General features: G+C 44.3%; 1 protein-coding gene across 1 annotated transcript; it reads left to right on the top strand.

The window, feature by feature from the left end:
- Nucleotides 1–12,657: 12,657 nt before the first annotated feature.
- LOC109272654 (antileukoproteinase-like) lies at nucleotides 12,658–15,305 on the top strand. The gene is made up of 4 exons (XM_019458950.2): nucleotides 12,658–12,774; nucleotides 13,705–13,866; nucleotides 14,135–14,284; nucleotides 15,059–15,305. Exons 1-4 carry the CDS (start codon nucleotides 12,690–12,692, stop codon nucleotides 15,085–15,087), a joined length of 426 nt encoding a protein of 141 aa, XP_019314495.1. The 5' UTR covers nucleotides 12,658–12,689; the 3' UTR covers nucleotides 15,088–15,305.
- The last annotated feature ends 6,659 nt before the right edge of the window (nucleotides 15,306–21,964 follow it).

The raw sequence follows: 21,964 nt of genomic DNA, 5'->3' as shown, positions 1-21,964 counted from the left end.
AAGTGAAATCATATAACTACTAGAACAAAATATAGGGGGAAAGCTTCCTGACATCGGAACCTACAGGATGAGAAAATATTTGCAAACCATATATCTGACATGGGGGTTAATATCCAAAATATATAAAGAATTTATATAACTCAATAGCAAAAAAAAAAAAAAAAACCCTAAACAATTAAAAAGTGGACAGATGACTTGAACAGACATTTTTCCAAAGGCATACAAATGGCTAACAAGTACATGAAAAGGTGCTCAACTTTACTAAACATCACGGAAATGCGAATCAAAGACACAATGAGATACCACCTCATGCCTGATAGAATGGCCATCATCAAAAAAACAAGAGATAACAAAGTCTGGCAAGATGTAAAGCAAAGGGAGCCCTGGTGCCCTGTTGGTGGGAATGCAAATTGGTACAGCCACTAGGGAACACGGTAGGAGAGTTCCTAAAAAAAAAAAAAAAAAGTAAAAATAGACCTAACATATGATCCAGCAGTCTCACTTCTGAGTATATATCCAAAGGAGATTGAGTTACCATCTCAAAAAGATACCTGCATTCCGATGTTCGCTGCAGCATTATTCACTATAGCCAAGACATAGAAACAACTTAAGTGTCCACTCACAGATGAATGGACGAAGAAAATGTGGTACATACATAAAATGGAATATTCTCTAGACGTTAAAAAGGAAGGAAATCCTGCCATTTGTGACAACATGGATGGCCCTTGAGGGCATTATGCTAAGTGGAATAAGCCAGACAAAGACAAACACTATCCCGTCCCACTTACGTTTGGAATCTGAAAACATCAAACTCATAGAAACAGATTAGAATAGTGGTTGCCAGGGGTGGAGGGGTGGGGCAAATGGGAGATAGCCGAAGAGTACAAACGTTCAGTCGTAAGATAACTAAGTTTGGAAATAAAAGAGGAATTAAGTTCCAGGGATCGGTGTAGAGCATGGTGACTGTAGCTCACGGAACTGTATGGTATGCTTGAAAGTTGCTATGAGAGTAGAGCTTTAATGTTCTCGCTCTAATGACAACAACTACAACAAAAATGGTAACTATTTGAGATAAAAGATGTGTTAACTAGTGTTATTGTGGGAAAAACGTCACGGTATGTTCATGTATCCAATCATCACATTGCACACCTTAAACTTACACATTATAGGTCATTATATCTCAATAAAGCTGGGGGTGAAAAATCAGAATTATATAAAACGCTACAGTTATAGCAGCTTTTTCTCATTCCTCTTCCACCCAATCCCTTTAAGTAACAATTTCACTCATTTATTCATTTATGCTTTATCTTTCTTACATTTTCATTTTATATATAATATATAATAATATAAATAATAATAATATATATTATGATATAGAAAAATATATATTCTTATTTGCATTTGTCTCTTATGTGAAGGATAGCTTAGGACATACATTATTTTCACTTAGCAGTGTGACTGAGAATTCATCTCAGCTCATAGAGACCATCACTCGATTTTTTTTTAATGGTGTTGTAATATTGTGTGGAGAGATCATAAGTTTATTTCTCTCATTTCCTTGTCTTGCATTTACAATCTTTGCTATTACAAATGTCACTAATTATGTTAGCATGATTGTTGACATACGTCCTCGGGGGAGATTCCTAGAATGGGATTACTGACAGTATAGATACATACATAATTTGGTTAAACACTGATAAATCCCCATCCCCGGGGACAGCACTCTTTTGGATTCCTACCAGCTATGTCTGAGAAAGACTGCTTCTTCACGGCTGTGCCAATGGAGTTTGCTGTTAAACTTTTAGATTTTTGCCAGTCTGGTAGAAAATGGTATCAGAGCATAATTTCAATGCGTGGTTTTCCTATACGAGAGGCTGATATTTATTTTTTCCTTATTTCAAGAGCAATTTTAATTTTTTTCCTATGAATCTTCTATCCTGTGTTTTACCCACATTCCTCTTCGGTTTCTGATCATTTTCTTCTTTATTTTAGAAAGCTTTTGGGGCGCCTGGGTGGCTCAGTCGGTTAAGCGTCCGACTTCAGCTCAGGTCACGATCTCGCAGTTTGTGAGTTCGAGCCCCGCGTGGGGCTCTGGGCTGATGGCTCAGAGCCTGGAGCCTGCTTCCAATTCTGTGTCTCCCTCTCTCTCTGCCCCTCCCCCGTTCATGCTCTGTCTCTCTCTGTCCCAAAAAAATAAATAAACGTTAAAAAAATAAATAAAAAATAAAAAGCTTTTTATATATCAGGGGGATTAGCTCCTTTTCTATGACATTAACGGAGAATATTTGTTCCAAATTTTTCTGTCTTTTGATTTTGACTATAATTTCTTTTTTCTCTTTCCTTTTTTTTGACATGCATTGAAAAATTATTACAGTTTTCCTTATATCATTTCTCCAGTGACTTGAAATGCCACATTTATCATACATTATATTTCCATTTGTAGCTGAGTCTTCTCTGGAGCTTTCTATTTTGTTCCTTTAACTAATCTATCCGTATACCAATACCACACTGCTTTAACTCTAGAGACATGATACTATCATTTAACATATGGTAAGGCTAGTCCTTTGATACTTTCCTTTTTCAGGGATTTCCTAGTTATTCTTGCTTGTTTACTTTTCATATGAAGTTTAGAATTAATCAACTCCTCTAAGCCCTGGGGGAAAAAAAAAAACCTAATCGGTACTTTGTTGAGGTCATGTGAAATTAACTTGAAGAAATTGGACAGTTTTATTATGCTGCAAGCATTCCATCCAAGGACAAGGGATGTCTTCCTAATTAAGCGTACTTTTGAGTCTTTCAGAAATGCTTTAAAATTTTGGTAATTTCTTATGGTGTTTATTTCTGGTGTTTAAATGTTTTGTTGTGTTATAAATGAAATGTTCCCTTACATTAAATCTTCTAACTTCTTGTTGATACATAAGAAAAGCAATGATTTTTTAATATTAATACAAAATTCTTTGTTGGGTTTAGCATAGAATCTTTTGACTTTGATAGATACACGATCATGTCATCTGCAATGACAATTTTAATTATTTATTTGTAATTTTCATGTGTCTAATTTTTAAAATCCTGTACAACACACTGCTAATTCTTCCAGTATAATATGAAATGGTAGTGAAGTTAGTGGATATCTTTCTTCTTAACCTTAATGGAAAAGGATTTGTGTCTTAACCTTAATGGAAAAGGATTTGGGTCTCTCCATGAAGCAGGTCTTGGTCAATTTTTTAGTTTATCAAATGTGTATATAGTTTTTAAAAAGAATAAATGAGAGTTGACTTTTTGGAAGGTCTTTTCAACATCTGTGAGAAAATTTTATATCTACTTACATAATTCTGTGCAAATAAACCTCTCATGATTTTAGAAACTTTCCTTGTTGAGGGGAACCTGGGTGGCTCAGTTGGTTAAGCGTTTGACTCTGGATTTTGGCTCAGGTCATAAGCTCACAGTTCCTGGGATTGAGTCCCCCATCAGGCTCTGTGCTGACAGCACAGCTGACTGCTTGGAATTCTCTCTCTCCCTCTCTCTCTGCCCCTCCCCTGTTCTCTCTCTCTCTCTCCCCCACTCTCTCTCAAAATAAATAAACTTAAAAAAAAAAGAATTTTCCCTGTTGGGTAGGTAGCTATTTTCCCTTGTTATTTCTTATGTTGTGTATTTGTGCTTCCTTACTTTATTGATTAGATTAGCTCGCCATTGATTTATTTTTATGGATCTTTTTCTGAAGATACCATTTTATTGTTTAGTTCAGCATACTTTTGGGGTTCCTAACTTGTTACTTTCTGCTTTTATCTATAGTAATGCTTTTTATTTTTCTCACTTTGGTTTACTTTTGTGTTTCTTTTACACTTTTTGAGCTGGGTATTTATTTTCACCCTTTCAATTTTTTTTTTCTATTCATATTTAAAACTATGGATGCTTCTTGGATTACTGCTTAACTCACATCACTTAGAGTCTCATATACAACATTTTCCTTATGAGTAATTTTTAGAAATTCTGTGATTCTAGTTTTTATTTCCTCTTTGACCCAAGCAACCATTGTTTTACAGAATTTCTAAATTTCTGGGAAGAAAATCACTTAAAAAAACTATTACTAATCTCTTACTACGTTGCATGGCTACTAGAGAATATCGTTTGTATTGTTTCTATTTTATGAGAACATACTGGGGATTTCTTTGTGATTTGGTATATAATGAATATTTTTTAATGTTCCACTGCTTGAGAAACAGTACAGTTTCTGTTATCAGTGTCCAAAATTAAACACACATCTACAAAAGTACAGTGTGAATTATGTTGTTTAGATCTTCTGTATTTTTACTGTCTTGGTCAGAGGCGTTTTACAGGTGCCATTGGAGACTCACAGACTTCGCTAGAATTGTTTTTCTTTAAGGGGAAGAAAAATGAAATAATAAGGCAATTCATCTCTGGAAGAAACAAAAATTGTACGAAGAATGAAATGTAATCATGGCATACAACTTGACCCAGTAGTGACAATTATCCTTGTTATCCTTGAATACGAATTTTACCAATAAAAGTAGCATTTTAACCTTCAAGCTGTGTACTGCATTGCTATGTTAAGGAAAACAAATTAATTTGAGGTACTCTAGACAGTATAGTTCCAATTTTGTAAAATAACACAGAACAAAAGCTGGGGTGGGGCGCCTGGGTAGCCCAGTTGGTTAAGCGTCCGACTTTGGCTCAGGTCATGATCTTGCAGTTTGTGAGTTCGAGCCCTGCGTCGGTCTCTGTGCTGACAGCTCAGAGCCTGGAGCCTGCTTCGGATTCTGTGTCTCCCTCTCTCTGCCCCTCCCCTGCTTGTGCTCTTACTCTCTCAAAAATAAATAAACACTAAAAAAAGAAGAACAAAAGCTGGGGTAAATACATGAGAATATTGAGTATCTATAATGAAACAGCTGGCAAGCTTTATCTTCTCATTTATGCTTTCTGGCAGGTTATAGTCTTCCAGTGCGGTCCCAGCACCCTTAACAGAGCTTCTGTGCTGGGGGTTATGTTGTTGGGGGACTGGCTGAGTCACCCAACTGTCCCACCGCGTCCTCTCTGCTGGCTCCCCAGACGATCGTACTTTCTCTTTCCCTCACCACCCTCCAGGGCCACTCTCCTGGGGACCCATTTCAGTTCCCATTTCAGCAGAGACTTGGGGCAGTGCCTAGGAGGGAATTGAATTCAGCTTTGTCAAAACCTCCAAAATTCAAACCAGGAAGAATCTGGCTGTGGGGATCGATGAGGCTGTGAGGACGGTAGGAAGTCTTGGGGTCACAGCTGTCTCCCTCTGATGGTTGGGAAGGATCTTAGTTATTTATTTTTTTGTATTTTATTTTATTTATTTTTTTTTATTTGTATTTTATTTTATTTTATTTTTTTAAAATTCCAGTATAGCTAATATACAGTGTTATGGGAAGAATTTTATCTGTAAGACTCCCTGTTTTTTGCCCACTCTTTCCAAATCTCTGTGGCACTGGTCTCAGGTTTCTTTCCTGGAGCCTCCACGTGCACTCAGATCTTGACCCAAAGAAGGATTCTCTACTTGTCCTATCTCTGAATTGGCATAATTGCCTTTAAAAATATATATAGCCTTGGGGCACCTGGGTGGCTCAGTGGCTCAGTCGGTTAAGCGTCTGACTTTGGCTCAGGTCATGATTTCATGAGTCCGAGCCCCGCATGGGGCTCTGTGCTGACCGTCAGAGCCTGCTTTCGATCCTCTGTCTCTCTCTCTCTCTCTTTCTGCCCCTCCCCTTCCCTCTCTCTCTCTCTGTCTCTCAAAAATAAACATTAAAAAAAAGAAGAAATAAGTCCCCTTTTTAAAAAAATAGCCTTCTTAAATAACATGAAATAAAATGACAATATCTGGACAAGGTCAGGTGGCCCCAGGCACAGCCGCAAGTTGGTGACACAGTGTCAGTGGGTCGGGGGGAGGAAGGGACTTGCAGCCAAGGCAAAGGGGCATGTGCTGGTCAGAGCAGAGAGAAACAGATCCAAGAGCGGGCAGGAGGTGGATGGCACAGAACAACCGCAGTGCAGACACCACGGCCTGAGGCCCCGAATGCAGTTCAGCAGCACCCGCTGCGGTGATGTGTGCGGGGCCCTTAAGGTAAAAATCATAGCCACTATTTACTGACGGTGACGGCTTTCTATGTGATAACAACTCTACCGAGTGAGGAAGTTAAAGCCCTCCTTGGAGGCAAGAGGAGACCGTGCCTCAGAAGGCTCGTGATTCTTCCAGCATCACAGAGGTGGTTGGTTGCAGCACCGGGACTTTCCAGAAGGTGCACCAGCTTCGTGGGTGCAGGAACCCCCACAGTCACACTGGGGTGAATCTCTGCTGCCCCCACCTTGAAATCCTTAACGGTTTCTAACAAGGGGCTTTGCATTTTTGGTTTGCACTGGGCCCCGCAGATTATGTAGCTGGCACAGGTAGGTTCTGGGTCGTCCTTCTTCTCTCCACACTTGACCTGGTGTATGTGCCTTGTGCCCGGAGGAGCCGCCCAAAGTCTGTTCGTTGATTATGGAAACTTTTATAATGAAATTCACCTGGAGGCATTACTATTCCATCTTGATTACTTCTTTATAGGTATTTGAATTTCTTGAATCCCTCAGCCCCACTGGTGTTCTGACGTTTGTGATTGCCTCTGGAAGGGGAGGATGAAAATGAGTGTGGTCGTGTCAGAGGAGACCTATATTTTGCTTTTAGTGGGTTTTTTTTTTTTTTGCTTTTTTTTTTAAAGAACGTTTTTACTTTTTGTAATGTTATATATTTACTTTGAGAGAGAGTGAGCTAGCACGAGTGGGGGAGGGGCAGAGAGAGAGAGTGAAAATTTCCAGCAGGCTCCACACTGTCAGCACAGAGCCCTACTCAGGGCTGCATCCCATCAACCGTGAATCATCTCCTGAGCTGAAATCCAGAGTCCGGGCTTAACCAACTGAGCCACCCAGGTGCCCCTAGTGGTTTGTTATTTTTAAATTAAGTTTCCAGGGGTGGCTCAGTTGGTTAAGCATCTGACTCTTGGTTTTGGCTCAGGTCATGATCTCACAGTTTCGTGAGTTCGGGTCCTGGGTGGGGCTCTGTTCATGGCATGGAACCTGCTTGGGATTCTCTCTCTCCCTCTCTCTCTCTCTCTGCCTGTCCCCCACTCAGGTGCCTTGTGTCTCTGAAAATAAATAAACTTAAAAAAAAATAAATTTCTGATCTAATTGCAGGTGAAACCTTTCTGCCCTCTTCACTCTAAAATCACTTACAACATGGGGCACCTGGGTGGCTCAGTCAGTTAAGCACCTGACCTCAATTCAGGTCATGATCTCACGGTTCATGAGTTCGAGCCCCATGTCGGGCCCTGTGCTGACAGCATGGAGCCTCCTAGGGATTCTCCCTCCTTCTCTCTCCCTGCCCTTCCCCTACTTGCACTTCCCATCTCTCTCAAAAATAAACATTTTTAAAAAGAAATAAAAAGATCTATTGCTTTTAAAAAATAATAATATATGATCAGACTTTAAAATTTTTATCAATCACTGATGAAAACTGAGGTCTTCTTTCATTTTACATACATGATTATTTATGAGGCCAAATATATATTCAAGAACTCCAATAGTCACGATATAATCAATATCCATGTACTTGGTGCTGCATTAGCAAGCAATTGCAAAGTCTTCATGGCATGGCACTGTGCAAGTTTATTTCCACAGACTCAACAGATTTGTGGGGTGGTCGAGAGGTCTTTCAAACCTTCTGTAAGCTTCAGAAGACCCATCTAGGAAGAGCCGGGTAGGGAAAACCTGAGCAGGAAGGACTTCATCTGTAAAGTTCATTTCCGGTGGGAGGAGATCTGACAGCTACCATTGTCCATCAGATCGCTGGTAGAGAGGGGGTGTGGTTGATGTGATGCTCCCTTATTTTTTACCCCATTTCTCAATCTGCACCTTCTGGCTCAGTCCAGCAGGTTTGTATCCTGACACCCTCCACCAACGTGTTGGCACCAGGCCACCATCTCAAGTGACCTGCCTCACGGTAGAGGCACCCTTCGTTCCCCTTAGAGATTGTTGTTAGCGTGTTTCAGAGAACCTCTTCCAAATATAAGAAAGGAGCACTACAAATCCGGACTTGAATGAGTGTCCCCAAGGACTACCATGAATTGGGAAGGGGGGACTCATGCTTGGCTAATGGCTGTTCCAGGCTTCCTTCATTAGTTCATTCAATGAATTATTTATTGTTTCACTCATTCAATATGTACCGTGTCATGTTCCTGAACTACATAAGAGGTATTGTCTTTGGTCTGATGACAGTTGCAGTCTACATATGCCAGTCATTGAGCTAGGTGCTGGGATATATCTTTTTGGTTGAGTTATTCTGGAAGCAGGCCCTGGGGCAGTAATTTGAGGACAAGTAACTTATTTAGGAGGTGATCCAAGGAACACTATTCAGAGAATAGGTTTGTGAGACAGGGAAGAAGGAAGCCAAGAAGAGTGCAATACTGAGAAGATAGCTATTATGGGCAACTGGGGCTCAATACTATCAGAAAACTCTGGAAGGTGGTATAGAACCCGCCTTGGAATTTCCCATCCAGGGTAAAAAGATGGGGTATTTATCCTCCAGTTCCTATCTGTCACTGGCTGAAGCATTTGGCTCCCCTGACTTGGGCTGAGAGACAACCTTCAGGCAGGATAGCCCAGGTACTTATATTAGATGCCACTAGAAGGTACCGGGATGGTGAATGCCTTGAAATTATGGACAGGGCACAGACAGGGTCAGCTATAAAACTTAATTGTAAACTATAGTCAAAAAACTTGAGCTGGAATCAAGATTTACTCTAAAGCTACATGTCTTAATCTGCTCTGGCTGCTATAAGAAAATATCCTAAACTGGGTGGCTTAAGCAGCAGAAATTGATTTCTCACAGTTCTGAAGCCTGGGAAGTCCAAAATCAAGGGGCTGGCAGGTTTGGGGTCTGGTGAGAACCTTCTTCCCGGTTTGCAGATGGACACCTTCCTACTGTGTCTTCACATGACAGAGAGAGAGAGAGAGAGATCATCTCTCTCATATCTCTTCTTATAATAGCACTAATCCCATTCACGAGGGCTTCACCCTCATGACCTAAACATCTCCCAAAGGCCTTACTTCCTGGTGCCACTACAATGGGGACCAAGGCTTCAACGCATGAATTTTGAGGAAACACAGACATTCAGTCCATAGCACTACAGCAACGCAGGCATTGTGGTACTGGCCAAAAGACAGGCCTGTGCATCGATAGGGGGTGCAGAAAGAGATTTATGGAAATAGAGTCAATTGTTAACAAAAGTACAAAGAGAATTCACTGGAGGAAAGAAAATGGTTTTTTCAGCAAACGATGCCAGAACAACTGAACATCCATATATATATAAATATTAACCTTGATCCATGCTTCACATCATTTATAAAAACTAACTCAAAATCGATCACAGACATAATCGCAAAAATTACAACTATAAAACTTTGAAAAGAAAGCATACGGAGAAAATCTTTGTGGCTTTGGGCTATACAAAGATTTCTCAGGTGCAACAGCAAAATCATAATGAAGAAAAAATGATAAGTGGTATCTCATCAAAATTAAAAACTTCTGGGGGCGCCTGGGTGGCTCAGTCGGTTAAGTGTCCAACTTTGGCTCAAGTCATGATCTTACGGCTTGTGAGTTCAGGCCTTGCGTCGGGCTCTGTGCTGACAGTTCAGAGCCTGGAGCCTGCTTAGGATTCTGTGTCTCCCTCTCTCTCTCTGCCCCTCTGCCCCTCGCTCTCTCTCTCTCTCTCAAAAATAAATAAGAACATTAAAAATTTAACAAAAATTTTAAAAACTTCTGATCTTTGTTTTCTTAAAATTTTTTTTTAATGTTTATTTATTTTTGAGACAGAGAGAGACAGAGCATGAACAGGGGAGGGGCAGAGAGAGAGGGAGACACAGAATCCGAAACAGGCTCCAGGCTCTGAGCTGTCAGCACAGAGCCCAACGCGGGGCTCGAACTCACGGACCGTGAGATCATGACCTGAGCTGAAGTCGGACGCTTAACCAACCGAGCCACCCAGGCGCCCCTAAAACTTCTGATCTTTGAAAACCATTGTTAAGAAAATAAAGACGGGCCGCCAATTGGGGAGAACTACCGGCAAAATGTATATCTGGTAAAGTGTTTGTATATAGAATATATACAAAGACTTCAGAATTCAGTAATAAGAAAACAACCCAATAAAAATGGGTAAAAGATTTGAACAGACACTTCACCAAAGAATACATACAGATAGGAGATCAGCACACGAAAATCATCACTTCGCGATTAGTCTTTAGGGAAATGTAAAGTAAAAGCTCGATGAAATCTACTACCTATTTATTAGGATGGCCCAAAGCAAGCAGACAAACAAAAACAAAAACCCCCAAAAACAACAAAAAAACACCAAAAACCAAAACAACAACAACAACAAAAAAAAGCAAGCAAACAAACAAAACCACACACACACCATCAATACCAAGTGCTGTCAGTGATGCGAAGCGATGACAGGTCTGGTGGGAATCCACTGCTGGTGGAAATGCAAAATGGTACAGCCACTCCGGAGATGGCCATTTAGTATAAAGTTAACACACATTTCTTCGCTACCTATCAATCTGCTTCTAGATATTACCCAAGAGAAATGTAAGTCACATGAACACAAAAACCTGTCCATGAATACTGACAACAGTTTTGTTCTCATCATACCAAAAACTAGGAGTAATCCAAAATTCCTTGCACTGGGGAATGCCTAAGCTGGGACATTTCCATCCAATGGGAATACTGCTAAGCCTTGCAAAGGAACGAACTCCTGGGACCATAGACATTCTGCTAAGTGAAAGAAGGCAGACTCAACAGGTTACATCCTGTTTGATTCTGTTCATATGACACCCTCCAAAAGGCAAAATGAGAGGGACAGAAAACACACCAATTGTTGCCAAGAGCTGAAGGCAGAGCACAGGATCGACTCCAAAGGGTGCCTGAGAATTTTGAAGGGGGATGGAACTCTTCTCTCTCTTGGTTGTGATGGTGGTTATGTGGCTTCGCACCTTTGTCAAGATTCAGAACCGCACACTAAACTGGTTGAGTTTTGGGGCACCTGGGTGGCTCAGTTGGTTAAGGGTCCAACTTCAGCTCAGGTCATGATCTCACGGTCTGTGAGTTCGAGCCCTGCATCGGGCTCTGGGCTGACAGCTCAGAGCCTGGAGCCTGTTTCGGATTCTGCGTCTCCCTCTCTCTCTGCCCCTCCCCCACTCATGCTCTGTCTCTCTCTCCCTCTCTCAAAAATAAATTTTAAAAAATTAGCATAAAAAAAAAAGAAAAAAGGAAAATAAGATTTCGTCCCGTCCTTTGCCCCCTTCGGCCTCTAGCACACAGGCTCACCCTTCCCTCCCGTCCCTCCTGGGAGGGTCCTGTGACAATTTGATGAGATCAGCACTACTGTTTACATTACTATGCCTGTGTGAACACCAGCCACAGCTGAGCTAGGAGCAAACCACCTACTTCTCCTTTCTGGCGCAACTTTGTATTTTCTTTGACATGAAAAATTGTCAGGGGGTGTGTTTGGTTGGTTTTCCAGCACATACCGCTTTTCAACTGCACGCTCTTCGCTGGTTGCCGAAATATTCTCCGCATGAGCTCATATGCATCAGGTGTGTTATTAATTTCACCTTCCAGAAGGTGAATTTCCTGGAGCCCTCTGACCCTTTCCAGTCTGGCCTGGCTATCCCATGCATTTTTTTTTTTTTTCTTGGTTACACCGTAATGGGCTTCCTTTTGATATTTAGAAATGTTCCACACGAACTCCTTGCCACACAGCCAATGCTCAGTAAAATGAGAACCTTCGTGTAATTATGAAAGCACGGTGGAGGTAATTTGGGATGTGGGAAAACTTTCTGAGCACGTTAAACGACCCTCCTTGCTTACCCGGCTGTTCAGTTGACAGCTGGGAAGAGTTCTATGGGTTCATCTCAGGGCCAAGTAGCTCAAAATGGGTGTATTCCCATGCACTTCGCCTCCACCCAGTGCTCGGGGAAAGTGTTCCCTCTCCTCCAGCCTCTTCCACCCCCTTTATCTCCAGTCCTGCTCAGTGACCCAGTTGGGTATTATTACCCCATCTCTTAGATGGGAAGACTGAGGCCTGAAGTGGTTTGGGTTGTTGTCCTCTCTTCACCATCCTACAGGGGCTCTTTGAGAAACCCCGGTGGGACTGGCCGAGTGCCTGGAACTGTATGTGTTACGTGAAAACAAGTCTGGAGCGAGCAGGCGAATCTGTCCCCTGATGTCTGGGAAAGGGAGTGACCCCGGTAATCCAGGAGTGTGGGACAGTCAAGGCAAGTAGAGAGGCTCCTTTGTAATGTCCTTCTGTTCCACCCTGTGCTCTCCCCTCGTGGCCCCTCCCCCACTCCACTCCAAAGGCCAAAGGCAGGTGGTTCCAGAAGTTTCCTGACCAGCCTGGTGACAACCCCCCCCCCCCCCCCCCCCCCCCCCCGTTCTACACATGTCCCTCCTGGGGGATAGAGCCATGGATACAGTGGAGTTCCTGTTTTCCCCTGAATTTCCTGCTTACAAAGAGCAGCTGGGAGGGCCCAGGGCAGTTCTGGAAAGACCACACCCTCAGGCGGAGGTACAAAGGGAGAGGCTGACTCTGGCCACCACTGCCCCATCTGCCGTCACTATGAAACCCAGCAGCCTCATCACCTTCACGGTGCTCCTTGCCCTTGAAATCCTCACGCCCTGGACTGCAGAAGGTACTAGCACAGGTGAGTTGGAGTCTCTTAGGCCGTATCCAGGTGCCAGGGTCAGTGATGGCTCCGCATGGCGGTAGCCTCTTCCTGCTAATCCAGGGACTGACCCTGTAGCCACCTTTCCAGTGGTCCGGCCCATGGCCCCTAATTTCTTTAAAAGAATTTTTTTTTTTTACATTTATTTATTTTTGAGAGACAGCATGAGACAGAGCACAAGCCGGGGAGGGACAGAGAGAGAAGGAGACACAGAATCCGAAGCAGGCTCCAGGTTCCGAGCAAGCTGTCAGCACAGAGCCCGATGCGGGGCTCGAACCCACAAACTGTGAGATCGTGACCTGAGCCGACGTCGGTCACTTAACCAACTGAGCCACCCAGGCGCCCCTCCTGGTCCCTAATTTCAAGTGTCTCTCTGAAGACTTCAGCTAAGAGTTTCTGAGCGTCCAGAAACCCACCTTCTGCCAGATGGACCGGTTGACTCCAGCCCCCATATTGCTTGCTTTTCTTTCTCTACAGTTTCTTCTTTACCTTTTGGTCTTTTTCTCTGTCACATCATTTCAGTCTCTGTCTGGTCACTCTTCCAAAATGTTCTCTTTTTTTCTCTTACTGTTTCTTTTTTCAAGGTCGCTCTCTTTCTCTATTTTCTTGTCAACCGATCTGCAATCTTCCCTTCGGGCTCTGACGAGTCGCCTCTCCTGCTATGGCAGTCCCTCTCTGCCTCCCTCCCAGTCAATCCCCGGCTGGGAGCACCTGACCATGAGCTCTATCCGGCTGCGTGCCGGAGGTGGCTCATACTGGCTCGCAACAGCTGAAGGCTACACTTTCAAGACTTTTTGAGCCAGTCCACGTTGCATTCATTGGTAGCTGGGAATCAGCCATGGTGGCAGTCCAGGATGGTGGTCATGACTCAGAATCATCTCCTTCTTCTTCCTTTGTTCTTGCCCGTAGAAAAAGTTAAGAGTGGAGCCTGCCCCTTCAGACCTCATGGCCTATGCCTTGTGTACGAGCCCCACGAATGCCTGAATGACTGGCAGTGTCCAAAGGATCAGAAATGCTGTCCCAGCATTTGCAGCAACAAATGCATGGATCCTGTAGACCCATCGGAGCAAGGTGAGGAAACAGAGTCCTGGAAGAGAGGACCAGAGGGATTTTAACTTGAGGACACACATCTTGGAGAAGTTGAGGGAGGCGGGGGGGGGGGGGCAGCCGGCCAGCCCCTCAGCCACTCATTCAGCTAATGAGTCACTCTGTCTGTCAGACACTTGTAGCACTGGTTAGGGCCCCCTTGGCGGAAAGGGGGCTCCTTCGGGACACTCACTGGCCTCAGTCTGGGTGCTGAGGTAGAGAGGAAGTGATTGGCATGCCTTGTTCTCACCAGTTAAGGTCAATCCTGGGAGGTGTCCACTGGTCATTGGCGAGTGTAAGGAGCCCAACCCCCTAGACACCTGCCTGAATGACGGTGACTGCCTGACCGGTCTGAAGTGTTGCAAGGGGCCATGTGGGAATTCATGTGTTGAGCCACTGAAAGGTAAGATCTGGCACAGACCCGTATTCCCTAGCCGACAACAGGTCTCAACTCCCTGGTGCTCTCCCATGTGAAGGAGGATGCTTGGCCTCTCCCTACGTATCCTCCCCACCCACCACGCAGACCCACTGCCCTTCGACACCATTCACCCCCAGTTTTCTAAACAAGCAGTCCCCAGGGCCACCTATGACTGGCAGTTCTGGGTCCTGGGAGGGAAGGATTCCTGGAATGAGCCAGGCGACAGGAGCCATGATACCAAAGGCAAGAAGTTGATCTTTTCCTATCACCTCTGCCTCTGGCTGACTATGTGACGGTGAGCAATGCCTGTATCCTTCTTAGCTCCAGTGTCCCCATCTGTAAAGCGGACACAAGTATGTCCACTGAGATACTACATGTAAAAGTGTCTCTTAAAACTTGAAGTGCCGTGTGCATTGAGAGAGCGTTGCCATGGTTGTGGCCTCGCTAGGGCTAGGTCACCTGGAACCATAAGAAAGCCCAGTGTGAAGCCCAGGTGTAGAGGCCATTCCTGAATTATCTGACCCAATGCCCTGATTTTACTAGAATGAAGATGGAAGCGGAGAGTCAACGGACAACATGAATTCGTTCTTGATTCCTAGATCAAAGACCACTGCTGTTTTGACCATTCCAGCACCGTGTTCTCTCTCTTATCCCAAGGAACACAGGGCCCTCTGAAAGGAGGACCTTCTGGGTGGGAGGAACACGAGGATCACTGGGATTGTTCCTGTGCTGAGGTTCTGTTTTATTTTCTTTCCACAGATACGTTCTCACCACTTCAACAAGATTAGGACTTCCTGGTACGTGTGGTTGGAGGATTCCTTTTCTCCCCAAACCAGAGAAAGAGGAAAGTGCCTTGATGAATGTGTGGCTTTGGGACCAACACCTCCAGGGGCCTAAGGTCAGGCTTGGTTTATCTGCGTGTGCCCAGCAGCCAACGTGAGGCTTGGCACACAAGAGGGAAATGTCTACTGGTTCTTGAAAAAATAAATACACCGTTTTCTCTGCATCTCTGTCTTCCTTGACTCATTGCGTCTGGTCTAGGGGATGAGGGGTGAGGTGAAGAAAGACAGATCTGCGTGTGTGTGGTTTTATCCCCCAAGCTAGGAAATGGAAAAGAAGAGAGCATTTCAGAGCCAAGCAGATATGGCTTTAAATCCTGCATCTGGGAGCGCCTGGGTGACTCAGTCAGTTGGGCGTCTGACTCTTGATTTAGGCTCAGGTCATGATCAAGTCCCTTGTTGGGCTCCGCATTGAGCATGCAGCCTGCTTGGGATTCCGTCTCCCCGTCTCCTTCTTCCCCTCTCCCCACACCCTCTCTTTCTCAAATAAAATTTAAAAAGAAAAATAAAAAAGAATCCTGCATCTGTACATTACGGGCTCTGTAATTCGAGGCAAATCTGTGGGACTTGGTCCCACTGAGTCTCTGTTTTGTCATCTGTAACATGGGGAGGATAATAGCAGTGTGAATTCTATAAAATTATAAGGATGGGAGGTACAACACGTGAAATGAGTAACCCATTGACTGTCCCCTAATGACAGGAAATGGTGAAAAGCTGCTCGCTAATGGTGAGGTTCCCGTCACCTCAGCGGCACCCCAGCCTCACTCCCCCCAGCTGCAGACCTTCTGCAGCCAGGCCTAAAGCCATCAGGCAGAGACTGAGAGGATCCTTCTCTGGAAAAGCTGGACTACTCCAGAGCAAAGATCCTGCAGCCACAGAGAGACGGCACTCAAGATAACTAACCTTAGCGATCGCCAGTACCCACGGTGCCCACTTTTCCCCGGGCACACGGCTAGGCTGAGTTTTTCACCTCCCTTTTCAATTGAGTATAGCTAGTGACTGAGCTCTGGTCAGTGAAAAGAGAGTGGGAGTGATGTGTTCCAGTTCTGGACCTGCCCCATAAAACTCTCTCGCCGTCTGCTGGCGTCATGGAGAGGACGTCAAGGACCTGGAGGACGGAGTCTGGGATTCCTAATTTCTGTGTGGATCATGGCCTGTCCTCCCCACTTGCTTGGGACTACTACATGAGCAAGAAATAAATTTGTGCTGGGCTAAGGCACTGAGATTTGGAATTTGTGTGTTACGTGAATCGTACGGTTCCTGACTGCTGTTTGGAGTCTGTTTTCAGCCCCCTGGGTGGCCCTGCTTCATTTCCTGCCTTTGAGTTCTTTGTAATGCTTCATTTCATCATGGATGCCATATGAAAGGGCCTCTAGTCCATCTCTGGGTGGGGTTGGGGATGGGAAAGAAGAGAGAAGAACCTGAAACCTCAGTTTTGCTCTCTCTGGCCAGGTTGTCAACTGCAGGTGAGAACCTTCCCTGATGCAACATTATGTGCGACAGATCATGAGCGGGGTTAGACAGTCTCACCAGGCATTTCCATCTGTAGCCATGCTGAGCTGCTGGAGGAGAGGCAGATGTTCACCCTCTGCTCTCTTAGACCGCACAGTGCCTTCCCCGGCTCCTGCTCTGGGGCCAGGCCTTCTGGGGCATCCCTGTGGATAGGCCCTAGAACTCTGGAGGACTCCCCAAGTGTTCCTTCCTTCCCAGCTCTTTTTCAAAGCCTTTTCCTTTTTTATGAAGTTCCCTTCTCTGTGCTACTGTATCTCCTTTTCCTGGAGTATGTCATCCCTCACGACAGGAATACCATGTATCGACACGTGAACCACCCCCTCCAGTCCACTAAATAGCGAGTAACTTTCTCACCTATGCTTCTGGTGTTTGGTGGGGAGGCATGGGACTCAAATTTCAGTGTCTGTGGATTCTGTGTGGCCAGAGCAGTGATCGTCTAGAAGAGGGGAGGGAGAAAAAACAATCTTTTGGAGGTGAGTAAGGGGAAAAGGTTGCAATCTTTCACCCTGGCTCAAGGTCACTTGAGAGCGAGCAGCTTGTCTAAAATCCAATACCTAGACCACAAAATTAATCTGAATTTTTCCCAGAAAGTCTCTTGAGGTTTATATGAAGGAATCTGACCTTATGACATGGGGTCTATTAATTCTGACCTTATTATGCTAAGAGAGTGTGTGCGTCTCCAGCACTCTGGGTACGTTTTGAACTTGCCCTCCACTGACCGACAGCTCTGTGCTCAAGCTGCTTCTTTCCAATCCCCTGGTTTTTCCCCTTAAGAAGAGGATAGGGAAAATCTCCTCTCATCCTGACTCTTTTCAAATAGATCTCCTTTCGTGGAAGTTGGCTGGAGGGGGCATCCCTTTCTTTCAGCCAAAACAAACCTTGACTCAGTCTCCGGAGGTATAGGTGGTGGGGACATTGAGAAACCACCTGGCCAGGCTTCAGGAATTATGGTTGTCCCCAGATCTGCTGTTGACTCAGTGTGTGATATTGGACATGACCTCTCATTTGTGTAATGAAGGGTTGGTTCAGCTGACTTTCAATGCCACACGTTGTTCTGCTGTTTTACAAACTAATGATTCATAGAAGTACCTTTGAGGGAAACCCCTGATAAGATAGGCCACCTCATCTTGTTCTAGGAACTCCCCCAATCTCTTGGCCTCACCTCAGCCTCCTCTTCTCTGGCTACCGTGGCCAGCTTCCAGGACACTTGCTTGCCTCGTGATTGTGACTTATGAGTGTCCCAATTAGCCACAACTAGAAAAATCAGAGCCTGTCTGTCTAGTAATACCTAGAAAATCAGAGGCTGTCCGTCTAGTAATGTCTTAGTGGATAGATGGGGAAAGTGAGGTCCAAAGAGAGGATGTGCCTGAGATCATGCAACAAATCAGTGGTGGAACTCAAAGCCTCACATTCTTTTTCTTTATTTGCAAGTTTATATTTTTCAGATGATATAGTGGATGCTGTGGTGTGCCGTCCAGATCCTCCCACGGGACTGAGGTGCCCATGCCTTTGAGTGCAGGGAGGATTGGCTGCTGACGCACACAGCTGAGTCTCTCCCTGGGAATTTCTCCAGCCAAAGTGATCTGCTTCATCCAAGGGTAATGCCCTGTTCCCAGGGGCAACCTGTGTCTGCTGACTGGTGAATGTTGGGGGCACAAAGGCCTAGCTTCCTAGTTCGACTAGGGACACCTTTGAAGGGCCCTTGTAACTCCTGAGCTCCCCATGGGATCGGCTGAACCCCTGTTGTAACTGCATCACAAGTGCACTTGTCCTTCTACCCAGCCCTGCTTCTTCTACTTCTCACAGCTGTTATTCCTCAGAATACACCCCAGTAAACCTCTTTCACGTAAATCTCTGCCTCTGACACATTTCTCAGGGCATCTGACCTAAGGAAGAATATTCAAAGGGACCACTGCAAAAACATTCATTAAAGTTAAAAAAAAACAAAACCAAAAAACTCCACTGTGAAGGACGATGTCAAAAGAATGAGAAGACCAGCCACAGACTGGGAGAAAATATTTGCAAAAGACACATCTGATAAAGGATCGTTACATAAAATATACAAAGAACTCTTCAAAACGCAACAAGAAAACAATTGGATTAAAAAATGGGCCAAAGACCTGAACAAACAACTTACCAAAGAAGATATATACCAAAGGCAAATAGGCATATGAAAAGATGCTCCACATCATACGTCATCAGGGAAGTGCAAATAAAAATAACAATGAGATACTCTATATACCTATCAGAATGGCTGAAATCTGGAACACTGACGACATTAAATGCTGGCGAGGATGTGAGGCAACAAGAAACTCCCATACATTGCTGGCAGGAACGGAAAATGGTTCAGCCACTTTGGAAGACAATTTGGCAGTTTCTTACAAAACTAAACATACTTCTATCATATGACTAAGCAGTCATCCTCCTTGGTATTTACCCAATGGACCAGAAAACTTATGTCCACACAAAAGAACTACACAAGGATGTTAATATCACCTATATTCATAGTTGCCTAAACTTGCAAGCAACCAAGATACCCTTCCGTAGGTGAATGGATAAATAAACTGTGGTACCTCCAGACAATGGGATATTATTCTGAAGAAATGAACCACGAAAACATGGAAAGACAGGGAAGAAACGTAAATACATATTACTAAGTAGAAGAAGCCAATCTGAAAAGGTTACATGGTGTATGGTTCCAGCTCTATGACCTTCCGGAAAAGGCAAAACTAAGGAGACAATAAAAGGATCAGAGGTTGCCGGGGATGGGGGATGGGGAAATCACGAGGTGGAGGATTTTTAGGGCATCGAAATTACTCTGTGAAATACGATAATGATGGATATATGTCATTATACAGTTATCCAAACCTATGGAATGTTTAATACCAAGAGTGAACCCTAATGGAAACTGTGGACTCCAGGCGACCCAGGTTCATGGATTGTGACAAATGTACCACTCTAGTGGGGGATGTTGATCGTGGGGGAAGCTCTGCACATGTGGGGGAGGAGGCTACAGGAAATCTCTGTCCCTGTCTCTTAATTTTGCTGTGAATCTGAAATTGCTCTTTAAAAAACCTGTCTTAAGGGGCGCCTGGGTGGCTCAGTCGGTTGAGCGTCTGACTTCGACTCAGGTCAGGATCTCACGGCCCATGAGTCTGAGCCCCGCGTCGCGCTCTGTGCTGACAGCTCGGAGCCTGGAGCCTGCTTCGGATTCCGTGTCTCCCTCTCTCTCTGCCCCCAACCCACTCGCATTCTGTCTCTGTCTCTCTCAAAAATAAATAAATATTTAAAAAATTTTTAAAAAAACACCTGTCTTAAAAAAAATTAGGGAATCAAATATAATTTCTGAACTCTTTCAGTATTTTTTAATTCGTTGATGAGAGTTTCATTTTTTAAATGTTTATTTATTTGTTTTGAGAGAGAGAGAGAATATGTGAGGGAGGGGCAGAGAGAGAGGGAGAGAGAGAATCCCAAGCAGGCTCTGCACTGTCAGCAGACGTGGGGTTCCATCTCGTGAACTGTGAGATCGTGACCTGAGCCAAAATCAAGAGTAGGATGCTCAACCGACTAAGCCACCCAGGCGCCCCAAGAGTTTCTTTTTTTTTTTTTTATGTAATGATTATCCAAACAATTGGAGAAGACAAGTAGAAAGACAAAGAGCCGAGCAAGTTGTGCAGCACATTCCGTGTGTAACCCAGAAATCCCTCTCTTTTCGGGGCTCAGCCTCCCTTTCCTATGAAGTGATGTGTGGGCACAGCCCAGCACTGTGTTTCCCTGCACCTGGGGTCCTCATTCTGGAAAGGGTGACGCAAGATGGCCTAGGGAGGAGGTCTTTGGCATTCCAAGTTTCCTCAAGTGATCCAGAGTGGGCATTGACATAACATGGTTAGTCGTCTTCAGCTCTCCATCTGCTGTGACTTCCACGCAATCTTTATTTTCCAAGTGTCCAGTGAGTATTGGTTGGACCGGATGACAGACGGGCTTACAACACACACACCCTGAAGCATGGACAAGTCACAGATAATGTACAGTCTAAATCTACACAGAGACAGAGAAACGTTTTCCTAAAAATTTTCCCCATAATTTGCAAAGCTATCCTTTCCACAAAGGAGCTAGTATTGAATGTTATTTCACAAAACATTCCCTTTGTTCCTTTCAAACTGCGACTCTTGCAACCTGTGGGGAATTGGAAACAGTTTATACAGAAAACAAGTCAAGGCTTTCACAGGACTGTGTGTACAGCCCAGCAGGTCACCTGCCCCCTCCCAGCTCCCAGTCTGGAGGGGAGATATGGTTTGTTCTTTCTGATTCAAGTGCATTTTTTCCTTGATTGCAATTACATTTGATATACCGTTTCAGATCCTCTTTTTTGGTTTACATGCTAACACAATCTCCCAGTGTTATGCAAACTTCATAGCTCTCATGATCTTCATGAGAGCAGGGGCCAGGTCGATCTGCCCTATCAACCTTTTGCACAGCATGTACTTGGCATGGACAGGAAACCATGGTTCAGCTGAACTCAGCTAATGGCCACATTGTTCACTTCAAGCCTGTGTCATCGTTCCTGTATCTCCACTGGACAAACAGTCATTCCCAGTTCTTGGTTTCTATTATAGATTACATGTACATGTAAATCTTTGTACGTGAATCATTTTTTTCGTTATTTCAGATTTTTGTGCTAGGACAGATGTCTGGAAGTGCAATGTACTGGGTCAAAGGGTTTGGATATTTTTAAGGCTTTCAACACAAATCATCCTCACTCTTTGTTCCCTGCAAGGCCTTTATGAAAATCACATGAGACAGAGGATATAAATGATCATGTTAGGAACTTCCAGGGTGTCTGACGTATAGTCAGCCCTCAAGAAAAGCTGCCCACCTTTAAACAAGAGACACATCACACTTACATACAGAGATGCACAAGGGTGCCTGTAAACATACAGATCTATAATACAAATGCACCCACCCACTTGGTACTGACCCTCTCGTCCACATAAAGTGTATGCTCTCCTGGGAATCTACAAACAGGCACGCCGGGCTGGTCAAATACTAATGTGAAAAGAACCACAAAACGCAGATTCTGGGGTGCCTGGGTGGCTCAGGCAGGTAAGCGTCCAATTTCGACTCAGGTCATGATCTTACAGTTCATGAGTTCGAGGCTTGCATTGGGCTCTATGCTCACAGCTCAGAGCCTGGAGCCTGGTTTGGATTCTGTCTCTCTCTCTCTCTCTCTCTCTCTCTCTCTCTCTGCCCCTCCCCTGTTCACACTCTGTCTCCCTCAAAAATAAATAAATAAACATTAAAAAAGAAAAAAACG

Source organism: Panthera pardus, unplaced genomic scaffold, assembly GCF_024362965.1.
Source record: "Panthera pardus isolate Hobbes unplaced genomic scaffold, ASM2436296v1 HiC_scaffold_25, whole genome shotgun sequence".
Classification (NCBI taxonomy): Eukaryota; Metazoa; Chordata; class Mammalia; order Carnivora; family Felidae; genus Panthera; species Panthera pardus.
This window is presented reverse-complemented; position numbering and strand designations above follow the sequence as displayed.